Source organism: Xyrauchen texanus, chromosome 13, assembly GCF_025860055.1.
Source record: "Xyrauchen texanus isolate HMW12.3.18 chromosome 13, RBS_HiC_50CHRs, whole genome shotgun sequence".
NCBI lineage: Eukaryota > Metazoa > Chordata > Actinopteri > Cypriniformes > Catostomidae > Xyrauchen > Xyrauchen texanus.
Genome location: NC_068288.1, coordinates 34,896,621 through 34,921,687, shown reverse-complemented (window position 1 = coordinate 34,921,687; position 25,067 = coordinate 34,896,621). Strand labels below are relative to the sequence as shown.

Genomic DNA, 25,067 nt, shown 5'->3' with positions numbered 1-25,067 from the left:
TCTGAAGTGACCTCGCAGATGGACGCGGGGCGTCTTCGAGTCGGCCTGGTGTGCATCCCTGAGTTCAAAAACTGGGTAGAAGGTCAAACGCACACACAAAACACTGACGAACGACAGTTCTTCTCTGGGCACAAGAGAGCCAGAGCACACATTATCAGGCCATTTGAACCAAAACAGAGAGATAAAATATTCACTCCTCGGGCAGAGGAGAGGGTTGAAATAACATACATTTCTTCCCTAAAGAAATAATAAGAGAAAATCACACTTCTACTATTCAGGTGTTATTACATAGGACTTTAAACCATATAATTAGTCATGGAAAGGTAACAATCAAACACAGAATACATCTGGAACACATGTTTAACGCATTCCCCTGACCCCCTCCCTGAGAGGCTGGAGAGTGTCACAAATAAGCTTATCCCCCAAAAGACCTTCAGCCGACGTGCAGGACAGAGAGACTCTGGAATGTTCCTAAAAGAGACTAATTAACATTCAACACACATATGATTCAAAGTATATTTCAATTATGCATAAGAAAATAGAATTGATTATGTGATCATGCATATAGTTAATTCATCACTTTATTAAAGAAGTTAAGCAACAGAATACAGATAGATATTGATATAAAAGGATATATATATATATATATATATATATATATATATATGTATTGATATATCTGAAGAGCCAAGGGATTTTGACCCTCACCCTTCACTATATATAATAGGTACTTTGTCCTTTAAGAAGGAGAAGAAAAAATCACAATCTCTCTCTGCATGTCTTGATTTACACTCACCTAAAGGATTATTAGGAACACCTGTTCAATTTCTCATTAATACAATTATCTAATCAACCAATCACATGGCAGTTGCTTCAATGCATTTAGGGGTGTGGTCCTGGTCAAGACAATCTCCTGAACTCCAAACTGAATGTCAGAATGGGAAAGAAAGGTGATTTAAGCAATTTTGAGCGTGGTATGGTTGTTGGTGCCAGACGGGCTGGTATGCGGCAGTCCTGTGGGCGAAAATGCCTTGTTGATGCTAGAGGTCAGAGGAGAATGGGCCGACTGATTCAAGCTGATAGAAGAGCAACTTTGCCTGAAATAACCCCACTCGTTACAACCGAGGTATGCAGCAAAGCATTTATGAAGCCACAACACGCACAACCTTGAGGCGGATGGGCTACAACAGCAGGAGACCCCACCGGGTACCACTCATCTCCACTACAAATAGGAAAAAGAGGCTACAATTTGCAAGAGCTCACCAAAATTGGACAGTTGAAGTCTGGAAAGATGTTGCCTGGTCTGATTAGTCTCGATTTCTGTTGAGACATTCAGATGGTAGAGTCAGAATTTGGTGTAAACAGAATGAGAACATGGATCCATCATGCCTTGTTACCACTGTGCAGGCTGGTGGTGGTGGTGTAATGGTGTGGGGGATGTTTTCTTGGCACACTTTAGGCCCCTTAGTGCCAATTGGGCATCGTTTAAATGCCACGGCCTACCTGAGCATTGTTTCTGACCATGTCCATCCCTTTATGGCCACCATGTACCCATCCTCTGATGGCTACTTCCAGCAGGATAATGCACCATGTCACAAAGCTCGAATCATTTCAAATTGGTTTCTTGAACATGACAATGAGTTCACTGTACTAAAATGGCCCCCACAGTCACCAGATCTCAACCCAGTAGAGCATCTTTGGGATGTGGTGGAACGGGAGCTTCGTGCCCTGGATGTGCATCCCACAAATCTCCATCAACTGCAAGATGCTATCCTATCAATATGGGCCAACATTTCTAAAGAATGCTTTCAGCACCTTGTTGAATCAATGCCACGTAGAATTAAGGCATTTCTGAAGGTGAAAGGGGGTCAAACACAGTATTAGTATGGTGTTCCTAATAATCCTTGTGTATAATGACCATAAAAGGAGTATATATAATCATCAATCAGCATTTGCTCTTCGCTTATACGGTTATTAATACTGAGTTTATTGATAGTTTTTAAACTATGAAATTGTTTTTGAAAAAATATGAAGAATTTTTTCCCCCTCTTCAATCCATCTGGCTCTGGATCGTATGAAGGCCCCTTTAGCCTTTTAAGTATTAAAATCATCCAGCTCAGATTGAAGAAGGTGAAGTTCTCTCTGCTCACTCTCGTTAAGAATGGCTTTATTATCAAAGTAGTTTAATCATGATAAGATTATTAACTGCCTTGATTTTCTAGTATGTGCAGTACGTTTCCCCTTCTTTTATTGCCAGTCTTTTAATGCTAAATTTAACCCATTCCCATTTACCAATTGGAGTTAACTCTGACATACTTTTAACATTGTTAAGCAATAACAGAACAGAATTACAAAAAGATTACACTTTAACAGATTACTATTAAATTTCCAATGAGATCTAACTGAAGGTGAGTTACCGTTTCTCCTAACAGAGAGTAATATGACACTATGATCAGTTAAAAAAGATGGAGAAATATCAAAATCATACGAGAAAGGAAGGAGATTAGAGGTTATCAACCAAAAATCTAATCTAGAACGCTGAATATGCCCTGAAGACGACCCCCATGTGAATTGTTTTTTATGTGGGGTTTTCACCCGCCAAATATCAACCAAATCAAGAAACTGAGATATATTAGAAATTAGGGGGTTATAGGAGAATGTGTTAAAGGGTGTGGGATGTCTATCCTGCCATTCATCTTGAACAGCATTAAAATCTCCTCCAATAATAATTTTGTCTGTAAGATATGTGTTCTTCCACTCGTCAATCATGGTACCCATATTTTGTATAAACAACCTATTAGTGGCCTTGTTTGTATTACCATAAACATTTATCAAAATGTAATTACACTCGTTAAATTCAAGAACAACCATAATCCAGTGACCCTCGTTATCACATGCAGAGGCGATAGTTTTGCTGTCAAAACGATTAAACAAATAGGCGAACCCTGCTGAGTGAGAAGTATCATGAGAGAGCGTTTGATTGTTAGCCATGCTTGAATGCGTTTTTTATTCAAAACGCTTGTTTTTACTGCCATCTAGAGGATACCAGATGTGTTGCAGTTTAAATCACAAATACGATTTTGCCTCCCTTAATCTTCTATTGGGATATTTCCTTATACTGGGAATAGATATTGATCCACCAAATAAATAATAACCACCAAACATTTGGTCACCGAGAAGCTGTTTTTATTTATGTAATATTATGTTTATAAGCAAAGCATGAGAGGGGCTGTAGACTTTAATATACGGCAAACAATACCCCATAATGACAACGTGAAAGAAGTTTGTTTGAAATCTTTGCAAATTTAGTAAAAATAAAAAACAGCCTTTGCCATGACACTCAAATACCACCTGCGGTAAATTCAGTTGATTGGACATGATTTGGAAAGGCACACACCTGTCTATATAAGGTCCCACAGTTAACAGTGCATGTCAGAGCACAAACCAAGACATGAAGTCCAAGGAATTGACTGTAGACCTCAGAGACAGGATTGTATTGAGGCACAGATCTGGGGAAGGGTACAGAAACATTTCTGCAGCATTTAAGGTCCCAATGAGCACAGTGGCCTCCATCCATAAATGGAAGAAGTTTGGAATCACCAGGACTCTTCCTAGAGCTGGCCACCCAGCCAAACTGAGTGATCAGGGGACAAGGGCCATAGTCAGGGAGGTGAACAAGAACCCGATGGTCACTCTGACAGAGCTCCAGCATTTCTCTGTGGAGACAGGAGAAACTTCCAGAAGAACGACCATCTCTGCAGCACTCCACCAATCAGGCCTGTAAGGTAGAGTGGCCAGACGGAAGCCACTCCACAGTAAAAGGCACATGACAGCCGCCTGGAGTTTTCCTAAAGGCACCTGAAGGACTCTTAGACCACGAGAAACAAAATTCTCTGGTCAGATGAAACAAAGATTGATCTCTTTGGCCTGAATGGCAAGCGTCATGTCTGGAGGAAACCAGGCACTGCTCATCACCTGGCCAATACCATCCCTAAAGTGAAGCATGGTGGTGGAAGCATCATGCTGTGGGGATGTTTTTCAGCGGCAAAAACTGTGAGACTAGTCAGGATCAAGGGAAAGATGAATGCAGCAATGTACAAATACATCCTTGATGAAAACCTGCTCCAGAGCGCTCTGGACCTCAGACTGGGGTGATGGTTCATCTTCCAACAAGACAACGACCCTAAGCACACAGCCAAGATAACAAAGGAGTGGCTACAGGACAACTCTGTGAATGTCCTTGAGTGGCCCAGCCAGATCCCAGACTTGAACCTGATTGAACATCTCTGGAGAGATCTGAAAATGGCTGTGCACCGACTCTCCCCATCCAACCTGATGGCGCTTGAGAGGTCCTGCAAAGAAGAATGGGAGAAATTGCCCAAAAATAGGTGTGCCAAGCTTGTAGCATCATACACCAAAAGACTTGAGACTGTAATTGGTGCCAACGGTGCTTGAAAATGTATTGAGCAAAGGCTGTGAATACTTATGTACATGTGGTTTTTTTTTATATATATATAAATTTGCAAAGATTTCAAAAAAACTTCTTTCACTTTGTCATTATGGGGTATTGTTTGTAGAATTTTGAGGAAAATAATTAATTTAATACATTTTGGAAAAAGGCTGTAACATAACAAAATGTGGAAAAAGTGAAGGGCTGTGAATACTTTCCGGATGCCCTTTAAGAATATTTTTGGTAGAATATTATGTTCTTGAGCGTGAAATCCTATACTTAATCTAAGACTGTTTCTACATTTAAAGATGCGTTTGTCACAATACAGGACCTTTTAAAATAAACGTGTAAATGCAAAAGGTGATTAAAAATGATGAAAAACATGACCTAGTCACGTTTCCTTATACATTTTAAACAAAACTCTTGATTTTGAATAAAAAAAAAGGCCAAAAGACATACTGTAAGTGTCAATTAGTTACTCTTTATTGTCTGGTGTATGACTGCTCAACCTTATAATCAACACTGAAATGCTCTCCATATGTCTTTTATTTTAGTATTCAGTTGGAAATAAAATAAAATTGAATATAAATGATCCATGTCAAATGTAACAAAGAAGACATTAATTTACTAAGTAAACACGTTTTCATTTAGAGACTAATGGACACACTTCATATTAGGCGACCTTAACAATGTACTTATGTACATACATGTAGTTGCTTTGTAATTGCATTTAAATTACTTACATTTAATTACATTTGTTGTTACACTGCTAACTCAAACCACTCATCCTAACCCTACCCTTACTCCTAAACTTACCCATACCTCAACATCAGTAGCAGCAAATGTGGGCATTTTGCAGAACAACATATAGTTACACAGTAAATACATAGTCTTGTATTTAATGTTATACATCATAGTTAAGGCCACCTAATATAAAGTGTGACCAGACTAATACATTATTTTTAAATGTATATCCTACTCTGAGTGCCTTGGACTACTGGAGCATCTGAACAGAATATCCCTTATCCAAAGAGTGCCAGTAGGAATTATTTTACACCCAAGCAGCACTCCTTGCAAGCTTTATTTGGATATTGTCTGATTACTAACAGATCCTTACAAACAAAATGATGTGTATGACACTAAAATAGGAGGGGGTGGGACATAAGACAACATGAAAGATTTTTACAGGGTATGTTTATGATATGTTAATATTTAGTTATTTTCTCTTGTAACAATAAAATACATAAATTAAAGAGATATACCAAAAAATAATAGAGAACGTTCATCTTAAAACAAGTCTGACACCTGCACTGTTCAGCATATCTGAGCATCTGTTCCTTAACCAATTGATTAGCTCTCACATAGTCAAGTAATATCACATTCTGTTTACGTTTCAGATTTGGCTCTGGTTTGTGTGTATAAACGTGTGTGCCTTTTTCTGCTTCTTTAGTATTTAAAAGGCCTCTCAGTCTAAACATGCCTATTCTTTTCTTTTCCTTTACAAACATGTTTTAAAATATAATGAACTATCAACCATCTTTCACAATAAACAGATGTAATATAGCAGTAAATCTGATCAAAATGATTTTGAGTGCAGAGAACCAGAATATCTGGTTGTGAATGTGTGCGCATGTATGCGATTATGTAGAAAAATATGCTCAGAAAATGTACAGAGACCAAATGAATTCCTGAGTTTTCCCTCTTATCTCAAAGATATGCATGTTAGAACTTAGCACACCAAACAAACAACTAATGACAGAATAAATACAACCTGAGGAAAGTAAAAATTGAAATAAAATCAACAAATCTACACACAATATTCCAATGTCTCCATTCCTCTCCCTGTAGAATAAGCAATACCACCGTGGGGGGAAAAAGGGAAATGTGGAACATTTAAGGTACAACTGAAGTTCATTTCTATCTTCCTCTCTGTCTCTCTTCTTTCTAGCTGTTCCCACCATTATCTCCACCTCCCTTGATGAGACGTTTGCTTCCCCTTTTGCCAGCAGGGCCACGAGGTTTGGCGAAGGCTTGCTTGTGGGCGTGCTGCTTAGGGTGAACCTCATCATACAGATACTCCTCTGTCAGCTCTTCTCCACTTTCAATTTCCAACTAAGTGAAAAAACATAGAAATACACAAACAATTAGAGAATTTAGTTTTTTGGCTTTCACTGTGCTGAGTGTGTTGACACTGAATGTATTACATTGAATGGGGGAGACCAGGGCTAGTTGCCACACTTTTTTTACAACAGTGAATATTTCTAAGAGTTTTTATTTTTGATTGTCAATTTCTGCATAGTTACATACCCTGAAGGCTACAAAAAAAAAAAAAAAAAAACTATTGAACACATTCACCGCACAAGCCTTGGGAAAAACACACAAATGTTTTGTGACACATGTCCCAATAGTGAGGCACATTGTCACACTATATGGTGGAAGTTGTCACAATGGAAGTTGGGCGTAGGTTTCATGTGAACATTTTGGGATGACTGTGGAATATGTCCCTACCTTTACAACCCCCAAAACCAAATCTACATCTCTCTTTAAATAGAAGCCAGCATTAAACAGCCTATTATAGGCTAAATTAAAAAAGTTGAACATTTCTGAAGCACAAAATGATTCATTAAACAATAAAAATGGAAAAGGAAATGTACAAAAATATCAAAGCATTTTGGCCATCAAATATTGTAAGTACATTTTTTTATAAATGTATGACATTTCAAACACATGAGACAATCTGCCCTGATAAAAATGTGACAACGTGCCCTAACCAGACTTACCAACCTGAAAAAAACCTTTGTCTTAAGAACACATTTAAACCATTCAGTAAAAATATTCCTTTATTATGTAGTTGACACTTGCCTGAATGTTTGCCGGTGTGATTTGATTATGTTTGCTTGTTTACCCAAAAGCATTAAGGGTAACTAAACACCTGCTCAGAGTCTGACTCCACCCACTAGAAATATTTGAAAATGCAGGAAAAGTGGGCAGACCCCGGCGGGGATAGAGGGAACGAACCGAGTGCGGGGCTGAGGAGGGGGGTTGGGCACCTGAGACTCGTAGTGACGGATTAATTGACAGCTGCTGTCAGACTCTATGTTATTATTATTCCTCACACGGTCGCAAGATGACATGTACATGAATCTGGCGTGGTGAGCTGGAACCTGCTTACGTCAGCTGTCACCGCTTACGTCACGAAGTACCGCAACAGCCAATAGGAAAATTCAACTGCAGTAGCCACCGTTCAACCTGAAGAGGGCAGCACTCAGACGTTTTTACACCATATATTGTATAATTAAAACACTTTATACACAAATGTCAAAACAATTACTTGAATCAATGACCAGTACTAATAAAGCCCCATGCTTACAGATCATTAACTAAAAAAAGTTGGTTTAGGGTTTAGTTACCCTTTAATAGAAATATGATTTTTGATGTGGTTGCTTGAACCAACATATAAAACCTCTGCTAGAGACAACACACATTTGTAACAATTGGACTTTTGACTCCAAAACGTATTGTTAAAGAAATCTAGCCATGATCTCCCCAATATTAGTAGAACATAGTTCATTTATATCAACAAACAGTATACACACACACACACACACACACACACACACACACACACACACACACACACACACACACACACCAAGTTTACCTTTCAAGAGCATTTTAATGTATCCCAATGGTAATATCTCTTGATCAAATATATAGTTGTTTGCTATTATTGGCATAGCCTTTATAACATTAATGTTTACCTGCATTAAATTACTGTGTTAAATATTAAATTGTTAAATATTATTGGCGGAAGGCAGGGCCGGGTCGTGATCATACACACCCGGACCTTATCAGGCTAATCAAGCCTCCGAGAGGGATAAAGGTCGACTGCGGAGGATTGTGCGGGAGAGAGAGATAGTTTACGGACATGTCCGTCGTGTTTTTGTCTTCTGTTTAAGTTTTATATTAAACTATTAGTTATATCGTCAAGCCGGTTCTCGCCGCCTCCTTTCCATTGACTACGTTACAATTATATTTTAGAAAAGCTCCATTACCTACAACAGGAGCCTAAAAGAATGCCTAAATAGCTATTTGGCTATTGGTTAACATGAATAAATAGCTGATTTGTTTAGAGATGGATCAAATTATTGCATTTCGATGAAGGATTATGTTTTCTCTGCAATAACATGCACTGATGGGTCTTGCACAATATTCATGTGTATTAAGGAAGTAAATTATGGGCTGAAATATGTGCCACCAGAAACTGAATTTGAACCATTATATTTGAATTTGAATGGCTAAACTTGAATAATTGCATTGAAAAACTGAATTTGAATCACATCATTTGAAATTGTATTGTTTAATTAAAATTGAATTTATTCAAAAACTGAATCTGAATTGTATCATTTGAAATTGAATTTATTCGTTTGGAACTGAAGTCCAATAAAATTTGATCCTCACTGAAAATTAAACTCTCTATATATCTTCACATTCACTTCTCACAATTCAGATTCAGTTCTCAAATTCAATTTCAAGTTACTGAGACAGACATCCGGGTAGTTGGAGGATGAAGGAAGAGCAATCGAGCGCAGATCGATAGATAGCGTTCATTGGCGCACAGGACTCCTCTTGGGCCAATCAGCACCAATGTTTTGGAGCACAGTACGTTACCCGCCATGAAACTATGGAATTACGATTGTGTCAATAATAATGAATGTAACTTTATAAAACTGAACGTAACTTTTTCAGAAACTATCAAAAATATTCCATTACAAAAGAAGAAAAACACAATTCAAATGAAAAAAAAATGAACTCAGTCACACGAATTTAACAGGCTCTTCAAATATGCTTCATTTTTTGTTAATGTTTTTCAAAGATTCGTTTTCGCAAATCGTGGATTCTGAATACATTGCCACAGATTTCGCTTACGCTTCGCAGTTTTTCGTTTGCTGTTTTGAGACAAACCTCTCGTGGGGGTGGGCTTAACAGTGATCTACTCTGATTGGATGGTGAGCTTTTGATGGACAGGTGCTCTCTGACCCGGATGTACAGACGTCACTCAGTGGCGCGCATATTGGAAAGCTCTCGCGGTGATTTGTAGTTATGCAATACGTCGTGCTTTGTTGTATTACTTACTAACAATATGTAAATAATATTTGACCTATAATTATATAATTTAATATTATATGAGACCTTCGATAGTCTAATAATCGTCTTCGATCAGTCTGTAAAGATGAGCTTTCAGGAGAGACATGGAGCGGCATCATCTTCCTCTTATTTATTTAAAAAAATATATATATATATGTTTTTTTAATGCAAAGAACAGGAACATACAAAAGAGAAAGCATACGTACATCACATAATATCAACCAAAACAATAAAGAAGACAAAAATAAATAGAAAAAATAATAATAATTAAAAAAAAGATAATAATAATAATGTATATAACAATAAAAGAAGAGGTAGGGCATTACATCACACAAAAATGTTCACATGAAGAGATCAAATGCAATGCAGATTCTAACAGTCCTTATGGCTTTCTTATTAGTAGATACTGAAATCAAATTTAGATAATTTTCTATTTCTTTTAAGAAGACAGAGAAGATAGGTTTACAGTTTAAAAATTTGCATTTGTGAATATAGAATTTGCTTAAGAAAATAATTAAATTAATAACAAAACAGACATTTTCGTTTGTGGGGTCTGAATCAAAATACCCAAATATAATGTTTCTCATATGTATTGAGAAGCCTGGCAAAATCTTACACTTGATAAAAACATCAATTTCATTCCAGAGCTTCTGAGTGTAATGACACGACCAAAATAAATGAACCACTGTTTCATCAGAATTCACACAAAAAGAGCATGTTAGCTCAATGTCAGATTTAAATCTTTGTATAAATTTCTTAACAGGATAGAACCTGTGTATCAACTTAAAGGAAATTTCTTTCACTTTATTTGTGAGAATAAATTTCTGCTGTAAAGACCAGATTTTTTTCCAATTAAGGTTACCAAACAAATTATTCCAAAAGGAAATAACAGGTGGAACAGAAATCAAATCCTTAAGAAATAAAGATCTTATAGTTTTTAGCTTTCGACTCTGAAAAACAGATTTGACCAACAGAAGTATCACAAGGTTTAGGAAAGGATGCAGTAGATACTGGTGTGAAGTAATTACGGTTTTTAAAATGCATACATAAACCAGAGGGAATAGCACCCATTACTGTAGCAAATTCTTTTGGGGTTACTGGTATTTGGTATTCAGAAAGAAATTCTGAATATCTGAATAAAAGACCTTGCTTATTAAACAAATGCTCCACTCCTCCTCCTCTTGTCCTTCAAGGCAGCTTGAAGTAAGTTCGTGTTACTGAAGTAACCAATAACATCGATACAATTTTCTAATTTTACAGAAAACACTCTAAATTTCAACACAGTGGTGGAATATTGCATATATTTTATTATATTTATTCACAATGTTTTGATAAACACATATAAAATATCATAATTTTATATATTTTTTAATAATTTTTTATAGTCATTCACAAGTTTGCAATGCACTGATGTCATGTCATGATGTTATGTAGTTTGATTGTTTGCTCTTTTGCACAGTTATTATATTCAAGGACGTGTCAATGTAGACAGTGCAGATATCAAACTGGTCTTCATTCTACAGCAAGGCAGAAATCTTGGTGCAGATGCTGCATCTGCATCTGTACATAACAACCTTGAAATTCTTAACCAGTCGCTCGGGAATACCAGCACAAGGCAGGGTCAGCAGCAGTCCGTTCAGCAGTCGGGGCAGAGTTAAACAGTGGACCAAGATATGGCCAGGTTTCAGTTTTGCAGTCATGACAATGACAAAACAGCAACATTTTATTTAGCATGCATTTACAATACAACAATAAATTTGCAAAATAAAGCCAGAACTGTTGCACACTGTAACGTTACATGAATAAAAGTTTTATCGATGTTATTGGTTACTTCAGTAACACGAACTTACTTCAAGCTGCCTTGAAGGACAAGAGGCGGAAGATGATGCCGCTCCGTGTCTCTCCTGAGAGCTCATCTTTACAGACTGATCGAAGACGATTATTAGACGATCGAAGGTCTCATATAATATTAAATTATATAATTATAGGTCAAATATTATTTACATATTGTTAGTAAGTAATACAACAAAGCACGACGTATTGCATAACTACAAATCACCGCGAGATCTTTCTAATATGCGCGCCACTGAGTGACGTCTGTACATCCGGGTCAGAGAGCACCTGTCCATCAAAAGCTCACTATCCAATCAGAGTAGATCACTGTTAAGCCCACCCCCACGAGAGGTTTGTCTCAAAACAGCAAACGAAAAACTGCGAAGCGTAAGCGAAATCTGTGGCAATGTATTCAGAATCCACGATTTGCGAAAACGAATCTTTGAAAAACATTAACAAAAAATGAAGCATATTTGAAGAGCCTGTTAAATTCCTGCGACTGAGTTCATTTTTTTTTTCATTTTAATTGTGTTTTTCTTCTTTTGTAATGGAATATTTTTCATAGTTTCTGAAAAAGTTACGTTCAGTTTTATAAAGTTACATTCATTATTATTGACACAATCGTAATTCCATAGTTTCATGGCGGGTAACGTACTGTGCTCCAAAACATTGGTGCTGATTGGCCCAAGAGGAGTCCTGTGCGCCAATTAACGCTATCTATCGATCTGCGCTCGATTGCTCTTCCTTCATCCTCCAACTACCCGGATGTCTGTCTCAGTAACTTGAAATTGAATTTGAGAACTGAATCTGATTTGTGAGAAGTGAATGTGAAGATATATAGAGAGTTTAATTTTCAGTGAGGATCAAATTTTATTGGACTTCAGTTCCAAACGAATAAATTCAATTTCAAATGGTACAATTCAGATTTTGAATAAATTCAATTTTAATTAAACAATACAATTTCAAATGATGTGATTCAAATTCAGTTTTTCAATGCAATTATTCAAGTTTAGCCATTCAAATTCAAATATAAATGGTTCAAATTCAGTTTCTGGTGGCACATATTTCAGCCCATAGTAAATACTGTGAATTTTGAAAACTAGTAAAAAGAAAGATGTAGTGCGGGTTTACCTTTTTAGCCACTTTCAGGTGGAAGTCTCTCTCTACGTCCTCCAGAAGTCGACTCTTACAGCTAGAATACAGCATCCTTTCTTTGATACTACAGCTGTATCCTGGCATGGAGTATATAAACACTATGGAAATTAATAGAGGAAGGCATGTGAATAGATAACAAGTGTTGTACAAATAACAACGGGTAAGGAATGGAGGGTGAAGAATACAAGTCAGACTAACCCACAGACTCAAGGTAGTCTCCCTCATGTGAATGCTTGTAGAGGAAGAAGTGGTATCTCGGTGTGTCCAGGGGGATCCGGCAGGGTAGATCACTGACGTCTGTTGGGCTGGTGTGAATAAGTTCGATCGTTTCCTTCTCTGTGTCCAACTTCTATATACAGAATACAAAAAGTGGAATGAAAAAAAATAAAACTGCCTTTTGTGTCTGCTAAGAACAAAAATAAAGGGTGAATCCAGATAAATTGAGCCACTTTTGCTATTTATCTAAATGCCAAGTCCCATATTGTACCTGAATTCACCCTAAATGTGCATGTCTGTGTCATACTAGTTGGATGTAGTTGATGTGTCTCTCTGCGAGCTGCTGTAGAGCACGTTTAGCTTCAGCCTGTAAAGGGAAGGCAAGACCCTGTAGAGTCTGATGTTTAGGGTCCACAGTGATCTCAGTTTTCACCTATAGACACCCAAATACAAAGACAACCAATTTGTTATAACAAACAGTTCCGAACCTTACAGAATAATAATTTAAAAAAAAGTTAACTATACTAAGATCTTACGGCCTTTGTCAATATATCTGCACTAGCTGCACAAGTCTAAGTTGTTTACCATGCTTTATTACATTATTATAAACAGCAAAGCAGTTTAATGCCGTTTCTAAACAATGTCCACTTAGGACACTGTATTGGTAGTTTTAGTGCTGTACATGGCAGTTCTGTTGTATATGAAATGCAAATGTTTTTTTTATCCCCTTTTCTCCCAATTTGGAATGCCCAATTCCCACTGCTTAGTAGGTCCTCATGGTGGCGCGGTTACTCACCTCAATCAGGGTGGCGGAGGACAAGTCTCAGTTGCCTCTGCTTCTGAGATCGTCAATCTATGCATCTTATTATGTGGCTTGCTGTGCATGACACCGCGGAGACTCACTACACTCCGCGATCCACGCACAACTCACCACGTGCCCCATTGTGAGCGAGAACCACTAATCGCAACCATGAGGAGGTTACCCCATGTGACTCTACCCTCCATAGCAACTGGGCCAATTTGGTTGCTTAGGAGACCTGGCTGGAGTCACTCAGCACACCCTGGAATCGAACTCGTGACTCCAGGTGTGGTTATCAGTGTCAATATTCGCTGAGCTACCCTGGCCCCCGCAAATGATTTTTTTTTAAAAGTATTTAAGTGTAGGCACTCACCTGTTTAACTCTACCCTGTAATCACAAAAATGCACAAAGAATATATTAAAATTCAAATTTAACAAAGAGCCCAATTAATTTGTTGATACACACCATTAATATGATGTATTAATTTAGGTTAATGGCTGCAGTCTGCGCTCACCTCTGTGATTTTGATTCGCTGTAGCTCTTGTTCAGCAGCTGTAAATGGTGCTGGTGCAGAACACAATGTCAAATGACATATATAACCTTGAAGACAAACGTCCTCCTGATGATTGGGAAAAAGAAGAGTTTCACTCACAAATCTAACTAAATGAATATTAATGTATTGATCAATTTATTGGTCACAAACAAACCATTGGCAGTTTTGTTGTAATTTCTCTGATATTTGTTTTTACAATTGTCTTAATTAAGCTTTAATCTAATTTTTAATGGATAAAATAAATCTGATTTTAGTTTATTTTTTTTGCAATTTTAGTTTGCATGAATCATGGATAAGATACACATTAAAAACAGAAAATGTAACCCTGATAAAGAAGGGCCATACAGGTACTGTACAGGTGTAACTTCTTCCCTCTCTTTTTTTTTTAAAGTAATTATAAAAAAAAACTTTCTTCCCAGAAGTAAAAACAATAAATATGATATGCACTTCTTTTGGGATTTATGTTTTTTTAGATCTTATTTACATTACACCATTCATCTTATTGATTACACCATTCATCTCCATATGCAAATGTAAAGTACAGTAAAAACCTACACTTCTATAAGAATCTGTCATTTATTGGGTACAGTAGCCAAGAGGTACACAACACAACCAAAGCAAAGCAAATAAAAGATAAAAATATAACTAAATTAAGCCACAACACAATAAAACAAAGCCACAACACAACCAAATCATCAGAAAGTAATTGTTTTTTAAAAAATGCTGTACTTATAGAAAAAAACCTGTATGCATTTTTTAAGTGTAACTTTTTAAGTTGCTTGTTCAATATGGTGTGTGTATGCATACGGTTTATTTTTAGCTCTCTCTGTGTTGACCATAACTGATAATCATTTCCAAGAACATTGCTAGAACCATCCCAAGAGTCCCATTTCTAAATAAAGGGACATGGTGGTCTACTGAAAACTTTTTCTACAGTAAATAATAAAGCTTCAGGGTAATTGACCGACAGGTGAAGACAGTTAACAGGTGGATTTATCATCACCTGTCCCTCATGATGGCTTTATTGGCCCTTCACAGAAGCAAAAATCATGTAAACATTTTCTGTGTAGTCAATAAGTCACATGGTGAAGCATTGGTTAGTGGAAAAATTTCACATTTTAAGAAGAAAATAAAAGTAATGCTTCCATTATAAATCTACGGTGTATAGAGAGAGAGAGAGAAAAAAAGACAAAACAAAAACATTATTTGATAGTCATGTGTATGCCAGTACCTCAACTGTGCCGAACATCTCATCTTTGACGTGTCCACCACCAAACTCTTTCTTAACTGTGGCACGAGTGGCAGCATACAACATTTTTTGTCGAACCTGTACCAAAAGACAAATGCTCATTTTACTAAATGAATTAACAATAACAATAAACACTAACCAATGATGTGGTATGATATACCCAATCACTGTTAAATAGATCTTTATATTTTCGGAAGAAAATTTGAGTGGTGCTTGCCTTTACAAAATTTGCCATCACAATGTTAGAATATGGGTGGTTGCCAGGGCTTTTCTAAGTATTTCATACTTATTGCTATGTTCTGAGGGTTTATTACACAGTTATATTGAATACTCGATACTGACTGGTCAATCACACCATTCAGCGGTCTGATATTTCATAATAACGGCCGCACATACGGGTATAAAGTGATATTTCAACAGTCGTCTGTTTTGCAAGTTACCTCTTCTCGTGTCACTCTGCGACAGGGTTGTGCACCATTCAGAATTGGTGAATGAAGAATGCCAATTCAAATCCTGAATTTGGATTAAATTTGAAATGAAGTAGCAAAGAGGATGTAGAATATGATCCATCTCTGTCTGACCTTCTGTCTTTGTCAGTTTTTGGGCCGTGTGAAATTGTTTTATGAATGAGCACGTCTGGCTAATACGTTTGCCATGTGCTCTCTTAACTCCGCCCCTCGTTCCCTCTGGCCTCACCCCTAGTTTAGTCCTTGTTATGTTGATTGTCTTCACCTGTTTCCTCTTTTGCCTTGTCTGTATATGTTGGATTGTTTCATTCTTATGATTGCTGACCAATGTTTATATGTCTCCTCTGTCTGGTTTGTTGTCGTGTTCAGGTCTTTTTGTGTTCTTACCAGTTTTCTCCCTCGTGAGATTTTTATGTTTCCTGTTTCTTATTAATAAAATGTATTTTACTTATTCCTGCATTTGGGCCCGTCTTCCTGCTTGTGTACCGTGACAGAACGACCCGACCAAGACTGGACCAAGCAGGAATGAGTTTTTTTTGTATTTAAACCATGTTCCCCTGTGCGTTGTCAGAATCGCACCCCCGAGAGCATCTTCGATCACTTTGTTTGTGTGAGCACATGGCTTAGGGCGGCTAATGTTTACGTTTGCCATGTGCTCTTCCAAATCTGCACACTCATTCCCCTTGGCCTTACCCCTAGTTTAGTCTAGCCTATTTATTATCTTCACCTGCTCCCTTTCCTCTTGTTTGTCGGATTATTTCATTCGCATGTCTGTTGACCTGCGTTCGTATGTTTCTCCTCTGTCTGGTTTATTATCTTATTTATCAGTTATCCGTTTGTTATCGTGCTTCGTTTTTTTTCTGTTCTTACCGGTTTTCTCCCTCGTGAGTTTCTTGTTTTTCTTTTCATAAAATCTTTTATTTGACTAATTCCTGTGTTTGGACCCTGCTTGCATACTGTGACAGCATCTCACTGCAGCTTTTATTTCACAACCTTTTTTTTTTTTTAAGTAAAAAAAAACAACATTTTTACTCCATTTTAAATCAAACCAACAAGCACAGATGCGAGTTGGATGAATGCAACTGTTTTAGTTCAAATTGGCCTTTTATGTGACCACAAATCAAACCAAATGTTTATGTGGTTCTGTCCCATTTACCCTCTTCCAAGCATGCACTGGTGCATGAATATGGTCGCATTGTTTGGCCATTTGAATGGTTTTACATTTAAATAGTTATTGTTCATTTTGTTACTAATAACAACATGTTGTTTTGTGATGTCAGGAAGAGTTTTTTCTGTAATAACATTTTCAGTTTGTTAATTTTTTAACCTTGTCATGTCTATAGCGCATGGTGCAATGGCGGAAGAGCTACACCAATAATTAAGAAAAGAAAAAGACTTAATATCAATATTATGTTAATTAATAAATATAATGTTAATATCTGTTTGGTGGAATTTCAAGTTGACCCAAATAGCAATACATCATATCTGTATGTTCAACCTACAGGAGACTGGTCAGGTGACCAGGAGATGAAGAGCCACTCATATCCTTGAGCATTTTTGGAGTCTAGACGGTAGAAAATGTAACAGGGCTCATGAGGATCCAGCAGAGGGAGCAGATAATGGTCATAGTCTTTGTCCCAGCTCTGACGTGGCTCTCTGTATGCCCCCAGCACCAGCTGCTCTGAAACACACATTCAAAGAGCTCTCATCACAAGCTTAGTGCAATCAACATCACACACAACAATACCAAATATCCATTGCATAACATGTTATGTTGCATGAAATATTTTTACAAGGCTAGCCTTAAGTAACACTGCTGATAAAAAAAATAAGTGAAATATTATCCGTTATCTACTTCTATAAAAATATCTTGTATCTGATACCCAATATAGTTTGTGTTGCTCAGTTCACCTAGAGACACATATATTTCTATAAACATTTACAATGGCATGTATGCCTCTAAGCTATAACATACATGAACTAAAAGCCAAAAACACCAAAAAAAGTCTGATTTTTGGCTTAGGCTAATGTTTACGTTTGCCATGTGCTCACACACAAACTCTGACAATGCACAGGAGAACATGGTTTAAATACAAAAAAACTCATTCCTGCTGAGTCCAAATTTTGATTTCATGGGGACTTTAAATGTGTGTGTGTGTGTGTGTGCTGACACAAACTATGATAGTGTATATTATTGATGCAAGCACATTCAGTGACACCTGATCAGATTGGTTCTTTATATCCTTACTCTATTGTCTCAGCTTACAATCTTCACACTGATCACATCACACTGAGACACATGTACCTTGGGCAAACACTCCCAATATCTATCCACCATGATGACATCCTGGAAGGCTCCATCTTTTCTATTGGGTCATCTTTCATCCTGTTCTCCTTATCCTTCCCTGTGAACAGTGCCCTGCTCTGGAGCACGTCCTCCACTGCCCCACCCTCTGCTTTTAGGTGTCAACACCCAGCTTAACTGCTGTTCCTCGCTATGAATCTCTTATCACATCAATAATCTACTTACATCTGTTTGCTTCCTTCCCCCTCTGTCCTCAGCTTTTCTTCAAACACACATTAGGCCTACAAGTGCTAATCCAAAGAGTGCTGAGTTTTCTTATTTTTATTTTTAAAATCATATCGATTATGCTCAAATTTTAGTAGAATTTATTTTTTATAAATATTCAGGAGAGGAATCTCACAATAACATGTTCAGGTCACATTTCACTGCAAAATAAAAAGACGGGAGAAATAAATTATATTTAGCATCAAAATGAAGCATATTTTTCATATGTTTAGATTTATTTATTCTATGTTAATCTTATATGACAATTAAGCCCATTTTCTCCCCAAAATCTCATTACCATGGTTACCTGTTATTCCCGTTGTTCTCAATGGTGATTCTTATTACTGTTACAGTAATACATCATGATACAATAAAGGCAATAAATATAAAAAAAATATTAATTATTTTGTTTTTTCATTATATATATACACTCACCTAAAGGATTATTAGGAACACCATACTAATACTGTGTTTGACCCCCTTTCGCCTTCAGAACTGCCTTAATTCTACGTGGCATTGATTCAACAAGGTGCTGAAAGCATTCTTTAGAAATGTTGGCCCATATTGATAGGATAGCATCTTGCAGTTGATGGAGATTTGTGGGATGCACATCCAGGGCACGAAGCTCCCGTTCCACCACATCCCAAAGATGCTCTATTGGGTTGAGATCTGGTGACTGTGGGGGCCATTTCAGTACAGTGAACTCATTGTCATGTTCAAGAAACCAATTTGAAATGATTCGAGCTTTGTGACATGGTGCATTATCCTGCTGGAAGTAACCATCAGAGGATGGGTACATGGTGGCCAAAAAGGGATGGACATGGTCAGAAACAATGCTGAGGTAGGCCGTGGCATTTAAACGATGCCCAATTGGCACTAAGGGGCCTAAAGTGTGCCAAGAAAACATCCCCCACACCATTACACCACCACCACCAGCCTGCACAGTGGTAACAAGGCATGATGGATCCATGTTCTCATTCTGTTTACGCCAAATTCTGACTCTACCATCTGAATGTCTCAACAGAAATCGAGACTCATCAGACCAGGCAACATTTTTCCAGTCTTCAACTGTCCAATTTTGGTGAGCTCTTGCAAATTGTAGCCTCTTTTTCCTATTTGAGTGGTACCCGGTGGGGTCTTCTGCTGTTGTAGCCCATCCGCCTCAAGGTTGTGCGTGTTGTGGCTTCACAAAGCTTTGTTGCATACCTCGGTTGTAACGAATGGTTATTTCAGGCAAATTTGCTCTTTTATCAGCTTGAATCAGTCGGCCCATTCTCCTCTGACCTCTAGCATCAACAAGGCATTTTCGCCCACAGGACTGCCGCATACTGGATGTTTTTCCCTTTTCACACCATTCTTTGTAAACCCTAGAAATGGTTGTGTGTGTGTGAAAATCCCAGTAACTGAGCAGATTGTGAAATACTCAGACCGGCCCGTCTGGCACCAACAACCATGCCACGCTCAAAATTGCTTAAATCACCTTTCTTTCCCATTCTGACATTCAGTTTGGAGTTCAGGAGATTGTCTTGACCAGGGCCACACCCCTAAATGCATTGAAGCAACTGCCATGTGATTGGTTGATTAGATAATTGCATTAATGAGAAATTGAACAGGTGTTCCTAATAATCCTTTAGGTGAGTGTATATATATATATATATATATATATATATATATATATATATATATATATATCTCAAGTCAAGTGGTTTTTATTGTATATATATTGTATATATATGATTAAAAAATATTTTTTCATGTGAAATTATTTTCATATATAAAGCCCCTACAGATTATTTCTGTTGATTTTTGGATGAAATTTGACCCAGCTGTGTTCTTGACAGGTTTTGAGAGCTTAATCCAAAAACACTGTAGAGACAACAAATACAAAGTTATCTGCCAAAGAAAAATTCCATGATTTATGTCTTTAAATCTATGTGGAGGAAAACAGCATAGTATTTCAGTATTGTATTATTGTGGTTGCACTTCTTTTGCAAGCCATCTTGATATGACAGTCCTACAATGACTGGTTAGTTGAGAACAGTCACAGTCAAGACCTGTGGATTAAAACATCTAAAGGTTTTGCAAACTGATTTAAATAATTTGCACCGAACTGAAAAAAACTTTAATGAGCACACACTATTAGTTAGCACGCCAATAACTTTTTTCTATCACAAACACAATCCACCCACATACACGTTGCCAGTCAGAACGACCTTGGTGGGGGATTTCCTGATGGTCTTTTGCAGCAGCTGCTATTCTGAGGTTGCCCACATTCCAGCTATTAGCACAGACACATACTTTCCATCAGCCTTTAACTTACACACATACAAAAATATGTTTGCACACTATATGTGCCAGTTTGAAAATACAAATACATATATCTAACTCTCTGTGCACTAACTGAGCTCTGTCATACAAATGCATGACATATGTGTGTGTGTGTGTGTGTGTGTGTGTGTACACAAACAAAGACAAAGATCCCCCATTTAGCCTTAACAGACTGTAGGGGCAAGTGCTGTTAGCGAGCACCTTAACGTACACACACACACACACACACACACACACACACACACACACACACACAATCTGGCTGAGTGATTGTCCTCCTACTTTTGTCAACTTTGACCTCCTTTTACCTACAAAACCTCCTACAGTATCACTTTTAACAATAACTAGCTGACCATGTAAACAATGTCAAAAACCAACAACGACTGCAATAAACATGTGACTCATGAACCCAAACACTGTGTTGACCTGTTTACTCTTTCTAAATCTGCCTGAAACATCATCTCTGTTAGACTAAAAGGCACCCTATGAACCAAATACAACCCACTCAACCCAGATTCAGACATCTTCAGATATACAGAACTATAGATTCAGATAGAACTAATTTAACTTTTCTGAGCCATTTTTGCAATGACTTTTAACCAGAGTGATTTTCATGAAGTCAGTTCCCCTCTAGCTCAATCGTAGCAGCATGAGAGTACATGTACACATCCAGAAGTGAGGTTAGGTCATGGCAGAGTGACTTTCACTCAAATTCGATAGTGTTTTGCCCTTTCCTTCTCAGCAATTGGATCTTGTCATCTGATATTGAGCTAACATTTCAACAGTACCGGACACTCAGGCCCATACGCAAACACAATCACCCACACATGTGCACTTTTAATGCAACAGAGAACAGTTGATCATTTGTTTCTGACCTCTGAACGATAAATCCCTTTTCAGCCCCTACAGATTCCACGTCAAATGACGCATCATCTGACCTACCTTGTGAACTCACATGTTTCACAATCAAAACACATTGTGAAATAGGTTTTGTTTTTCTTGCATCATATCATCTGACTCCTGGATGGAACAAAAAATACATCAAAAAAGCTCCTCCTACAAAAAATGCAACAATTTTATCACCTTATAAAGGTTTCAATTGTGGTAAATACATATTTGTTTTTTCTTGGTATGTTTCTTTCAGACTGATCTCATACTGATCATGTTGGTTTCTCTGGTTGGTTTTAAAAGGTGCAAATATTTGAGCTGAAATCTGGAGTTTTTCTACATTTTAGGATACAAGATAATTCTTTAAAAAATTTATTTAGAATTGATTGGTAACTTCAGAAAGGGAAATTATTCAAAAGCCATTAATTTGTAGAATATCTTCCATTAACAAAAAAAGTACTATGGTACTTCCATTTCTTTTCGGACATGTCTTTGATGTACCATGTACAGTAAATACCATATAACATGAATATGGTGATTATAAATCAAAAGGACCATTGTTTTACCATCTGACGTCATCACTGTACAATAACACCATCTTAATACATCATTGTAATGGTTAGTTGAAGCAAAGGTTAACATATTGTTATGTAGACAGAGAAGATATATTAATAGGAAATCTTTACTCCATTGAACATAAATATGTTCATGTCTCCATCAACCACTTCAGACTCTTTCATTAAGACCATTTTGAACCTAAAGTCAAACTTGAATTAGTTGAAAGACGTTCTCTTGAGGTTAAAGTGATTCAGTGGTCATCAAGTGTGAACTAGTATTATCCATAGAGGTCTGTACTCAATTAGTCTTGGTGCCTGCATAAAATTCTCCATCTTAACTTTTTTGAACTCACTGGAGCCTTCAGATCCCCACCTCACTCACCCTCTCTGATCAACACCTGGATGAGACGGCCAGTTCCACTCCTTGCCCTGGCCAGGAACTCTCTTAACTCCTCTGCAACCACCAGGACCAGAAACATGGCGGGTCAGTGTAGTGTCTTCAGTTCCTACCCGCCAAGATACCCTCTGATTTGAATAAAACTGGAGACACAGGCTGGGTCACCTGGAAGATATTCTTTCTACAAACTATATTCAAGCAATGGTCAGCACCATTTCTGTGTGTTGCAATAGCAGGGCAATATAAAACCAGCAGTATGAACTAAGAGCTTGCTGTCTGACAGTGTGTGTGTGTGTGTGCGCTATCCAAGAGAAAGCTAATGTAACTAGGATGGGATCGTGTGTGCTTGCAGAAGGAACCCGATCCCTCTTGCCCCAAATTTAGCAGGCACACTGTCTGGCCTCGGGTAACAGTCTGACCCTTCCTCTAGCACAGGCATGGGGCCAGTTGTTAAATTACTGTATTTAGATTTAAAAATATTGTATTTATAATTACAAATACAATTCATCCCCCCAAATGTGTACCTGTTACACAAGACTAGATTGTACTGGGGCACTTAACCTTTTTATTGGAGCACTTATCACCCTCTGTTGGACAAGAAATGAACTGCTTCATTGAATAAGCCACATAGTGATGACATTTGTCAGCATCTTTGTTTTTGTTCATGCAGATACACAGATTCAGCCTTTCTCCACAGCAAGTAATGTTTAGTAATATTATTCACACTAGTGCCATCTTTGATTTTTTGAACAACAACGAGGCTGTGAGGAATAGACGTACCATCTCTTCAATGTGCTGCACTGCTGTTTGAAGTGTTTTTGGATCATTCAGTGGACAAAACACTGCTAAAATACCGGTACAAGAATGTTCCATATACAAAGAACTCCAGAAACCACGAGTTGTGGGAAATACGATGTGATTTAGGACAGTGGATCTCAACCAGAGGGCTAGGACCCACTAGGGGGCCTCAAGATGACTTAAAATTCATTTAAAATAAGAAATATTAAAATAATTTAAACAATCCTACTTAATTAAAATAAAATTTTAATACTTAAAAATAATTTAAGATTTATGCATACAAATTATAAAAAGACTCTTTCTGAAACTTCAAGAATCAAAAATGATCCATGATTAATTATTTCAATCAGACACATCTAGTTTCAGGCAAGGGCCTTCAAATATAGTTTTTAACAGTATAGTTTTCAAACTTTAAAAAGTTTGAGAACCCCTGATCTAAGAGTGTTATAATGTTCGTGCCATTGAAGAGAAGGTAAGTCTATCACTCACTGCCTCCTTGTCGTTCCTAAAAAAAAATGGCGCTAGCGTGAATAAGGCCTATTTCTGTATTGTTCCTTGTAGGAAGACATCACTATTATTACTGCGCATCCATTTCGCCTCTTAGGGTTGCTAACTTTTAACCACGTAAACACGGACGCTTTGTGCACTTCAATACAGACGTTTGGACGTTTCTAAGACAGAGGATCCCTTCAAACTTTTAGTACTCACGTTTTCCGAAAACGTAGTCTAAATTAGCATCTTCCGCTGAATGCGTTTTTACATGCGCTCCTCCCGTGAAGGCCGAAGGGGTAGAATAGGGTGACGGACGCTAATAATGGGGCCCGCCTCTATAGAGTACAACAATTGGGTTGTGGCAGTAAAAATCACATTATTTCCCATAACCGAATACATTTATTAGTAATAACTCATAAACATTTTAAGGCTGACCACATAGGTTGTAAAACTGGTATACGCTTCTGTTTAGGCCATCAATTTGCATTTTAAATATATCTTTAGAAATCACCTTTAATAGTTTAATTATTGGTGAAGAACTACACTATCCACAATGCTGAAGAGAAAGGCTCGACCAACAAATGAAATGCAGCCGACAAAGTGCACCAAAAGAGCGCTGCAGTTACGGACTACTCCCATGACATACCGCGAAGAACGCTATAGTTGGTCTACTCACAAAATATCGTAATATTTTCTATTAAAGTATGAATAGTTTCTATTAATATAATCAACAACTTTAAATCAATAGTTTAGTATTTTTCTATTGTTTTTCCATTTGATTCACATGCCTTATATGATTGCAACTCATTCTCCGATGTAAGATTGCAAGTATACAGCTGTGTACCTCTTGAGTTTTGTCAGTTATCATTTTGAAACACTTTTTTGCTTCAAATCGAAGTTTGTAATGTTGTGATTCACACTGAGCTGATTTGTTTGGTTAATGGCTTAGAACACTTCTGTGAAGGATTTTAAGATATTCCTTTGGAAAAATTAATGGGAAAGACAGAGACATAATGGCTGAAAAAGTGGGCTGTTGTGCTAAGCATGAAACCACTGAAATTCAAGATATTTAGAAACCAAGCACTAAAACTTTAATAACTACAATAAAATAATTTAGCATTTTATTGGGCCAATGCAGTTCATAGTAACATTAATAACTTTCAATGT

General features: G+C 37.3%; 1 protein-coding gene across 2 annotated transcripts; it reads right to left on the bottom strand.

The window, feature by feature from the left end:
* Positions 1 to 4,921: 4,921 nt before the first annotated feature.
* LOC127653812 (twinfilin-2) lies at positions 4,922 to 22,905 on the bottom strand. 2 transcript variants are annotated; one of them, XM_052140587.1, is made up of 9 exons: positions 22,596 to 22,905; positions 17,374 to 17,552; positions 15,387 to 15,482; positions 14,117 to 14,221; positions 13,975 to 13,989; positions 13,110 to 13,235; positions 12,785 to 12,935; positions 12,563 to 12,684; positions 4,922 to 6,562 (listed from the first exon to the last, which is right to left on the bottom strand). In XM_052140587.1, the coding sequence occupies exons 1-9, from the start codon at positions 22,690 to 22,692 to the stop codon at positions 6,395 to 6,397; spliced, it is 1,059 nt and encodes a 352-aa protein (XP_051996547.1). In that variant the 5' UTR covers positions 22,693 to 22,905; the 3' UTR covers positions 4,922 to 6,394. The 2 variants fall into 2 exon arrangements, with proteins under 2 accessions (XP_051996547.1, XP_051996548.1); XM_052140588.1 differs by having other exon boundaries at positions 12,563 to 12,663.
* Positions 22,906 to 25,067: the final 2,162 nt, after the last annotated feature.

Excerpts from the sequence above, each read along its gene's own strand:
- LOC127653812 (XM_052140587.1), bottom strand. The coding sequence starts at position 22,692 with ATGTTTCTGGTCCTGGTGGTTGCAGAGGAGTTAAGAGAGTTCCTGGCC. Across the intron at positions 15,483-17,373 it reads GGTCACCTGACCAGTCTCCT|GTTCGACAAAAAATGTTGTA; the intron begins GTAGGTTGAACA and ends CTTTTGGTACAG. Across the intron at positions 12,936-13,109 it reads ACATCAACTACATCCAACTA|AAGTTGGACACAGAGAAGGA; the intron begins GTATGACACAGA and ends TTCTGTATATAG.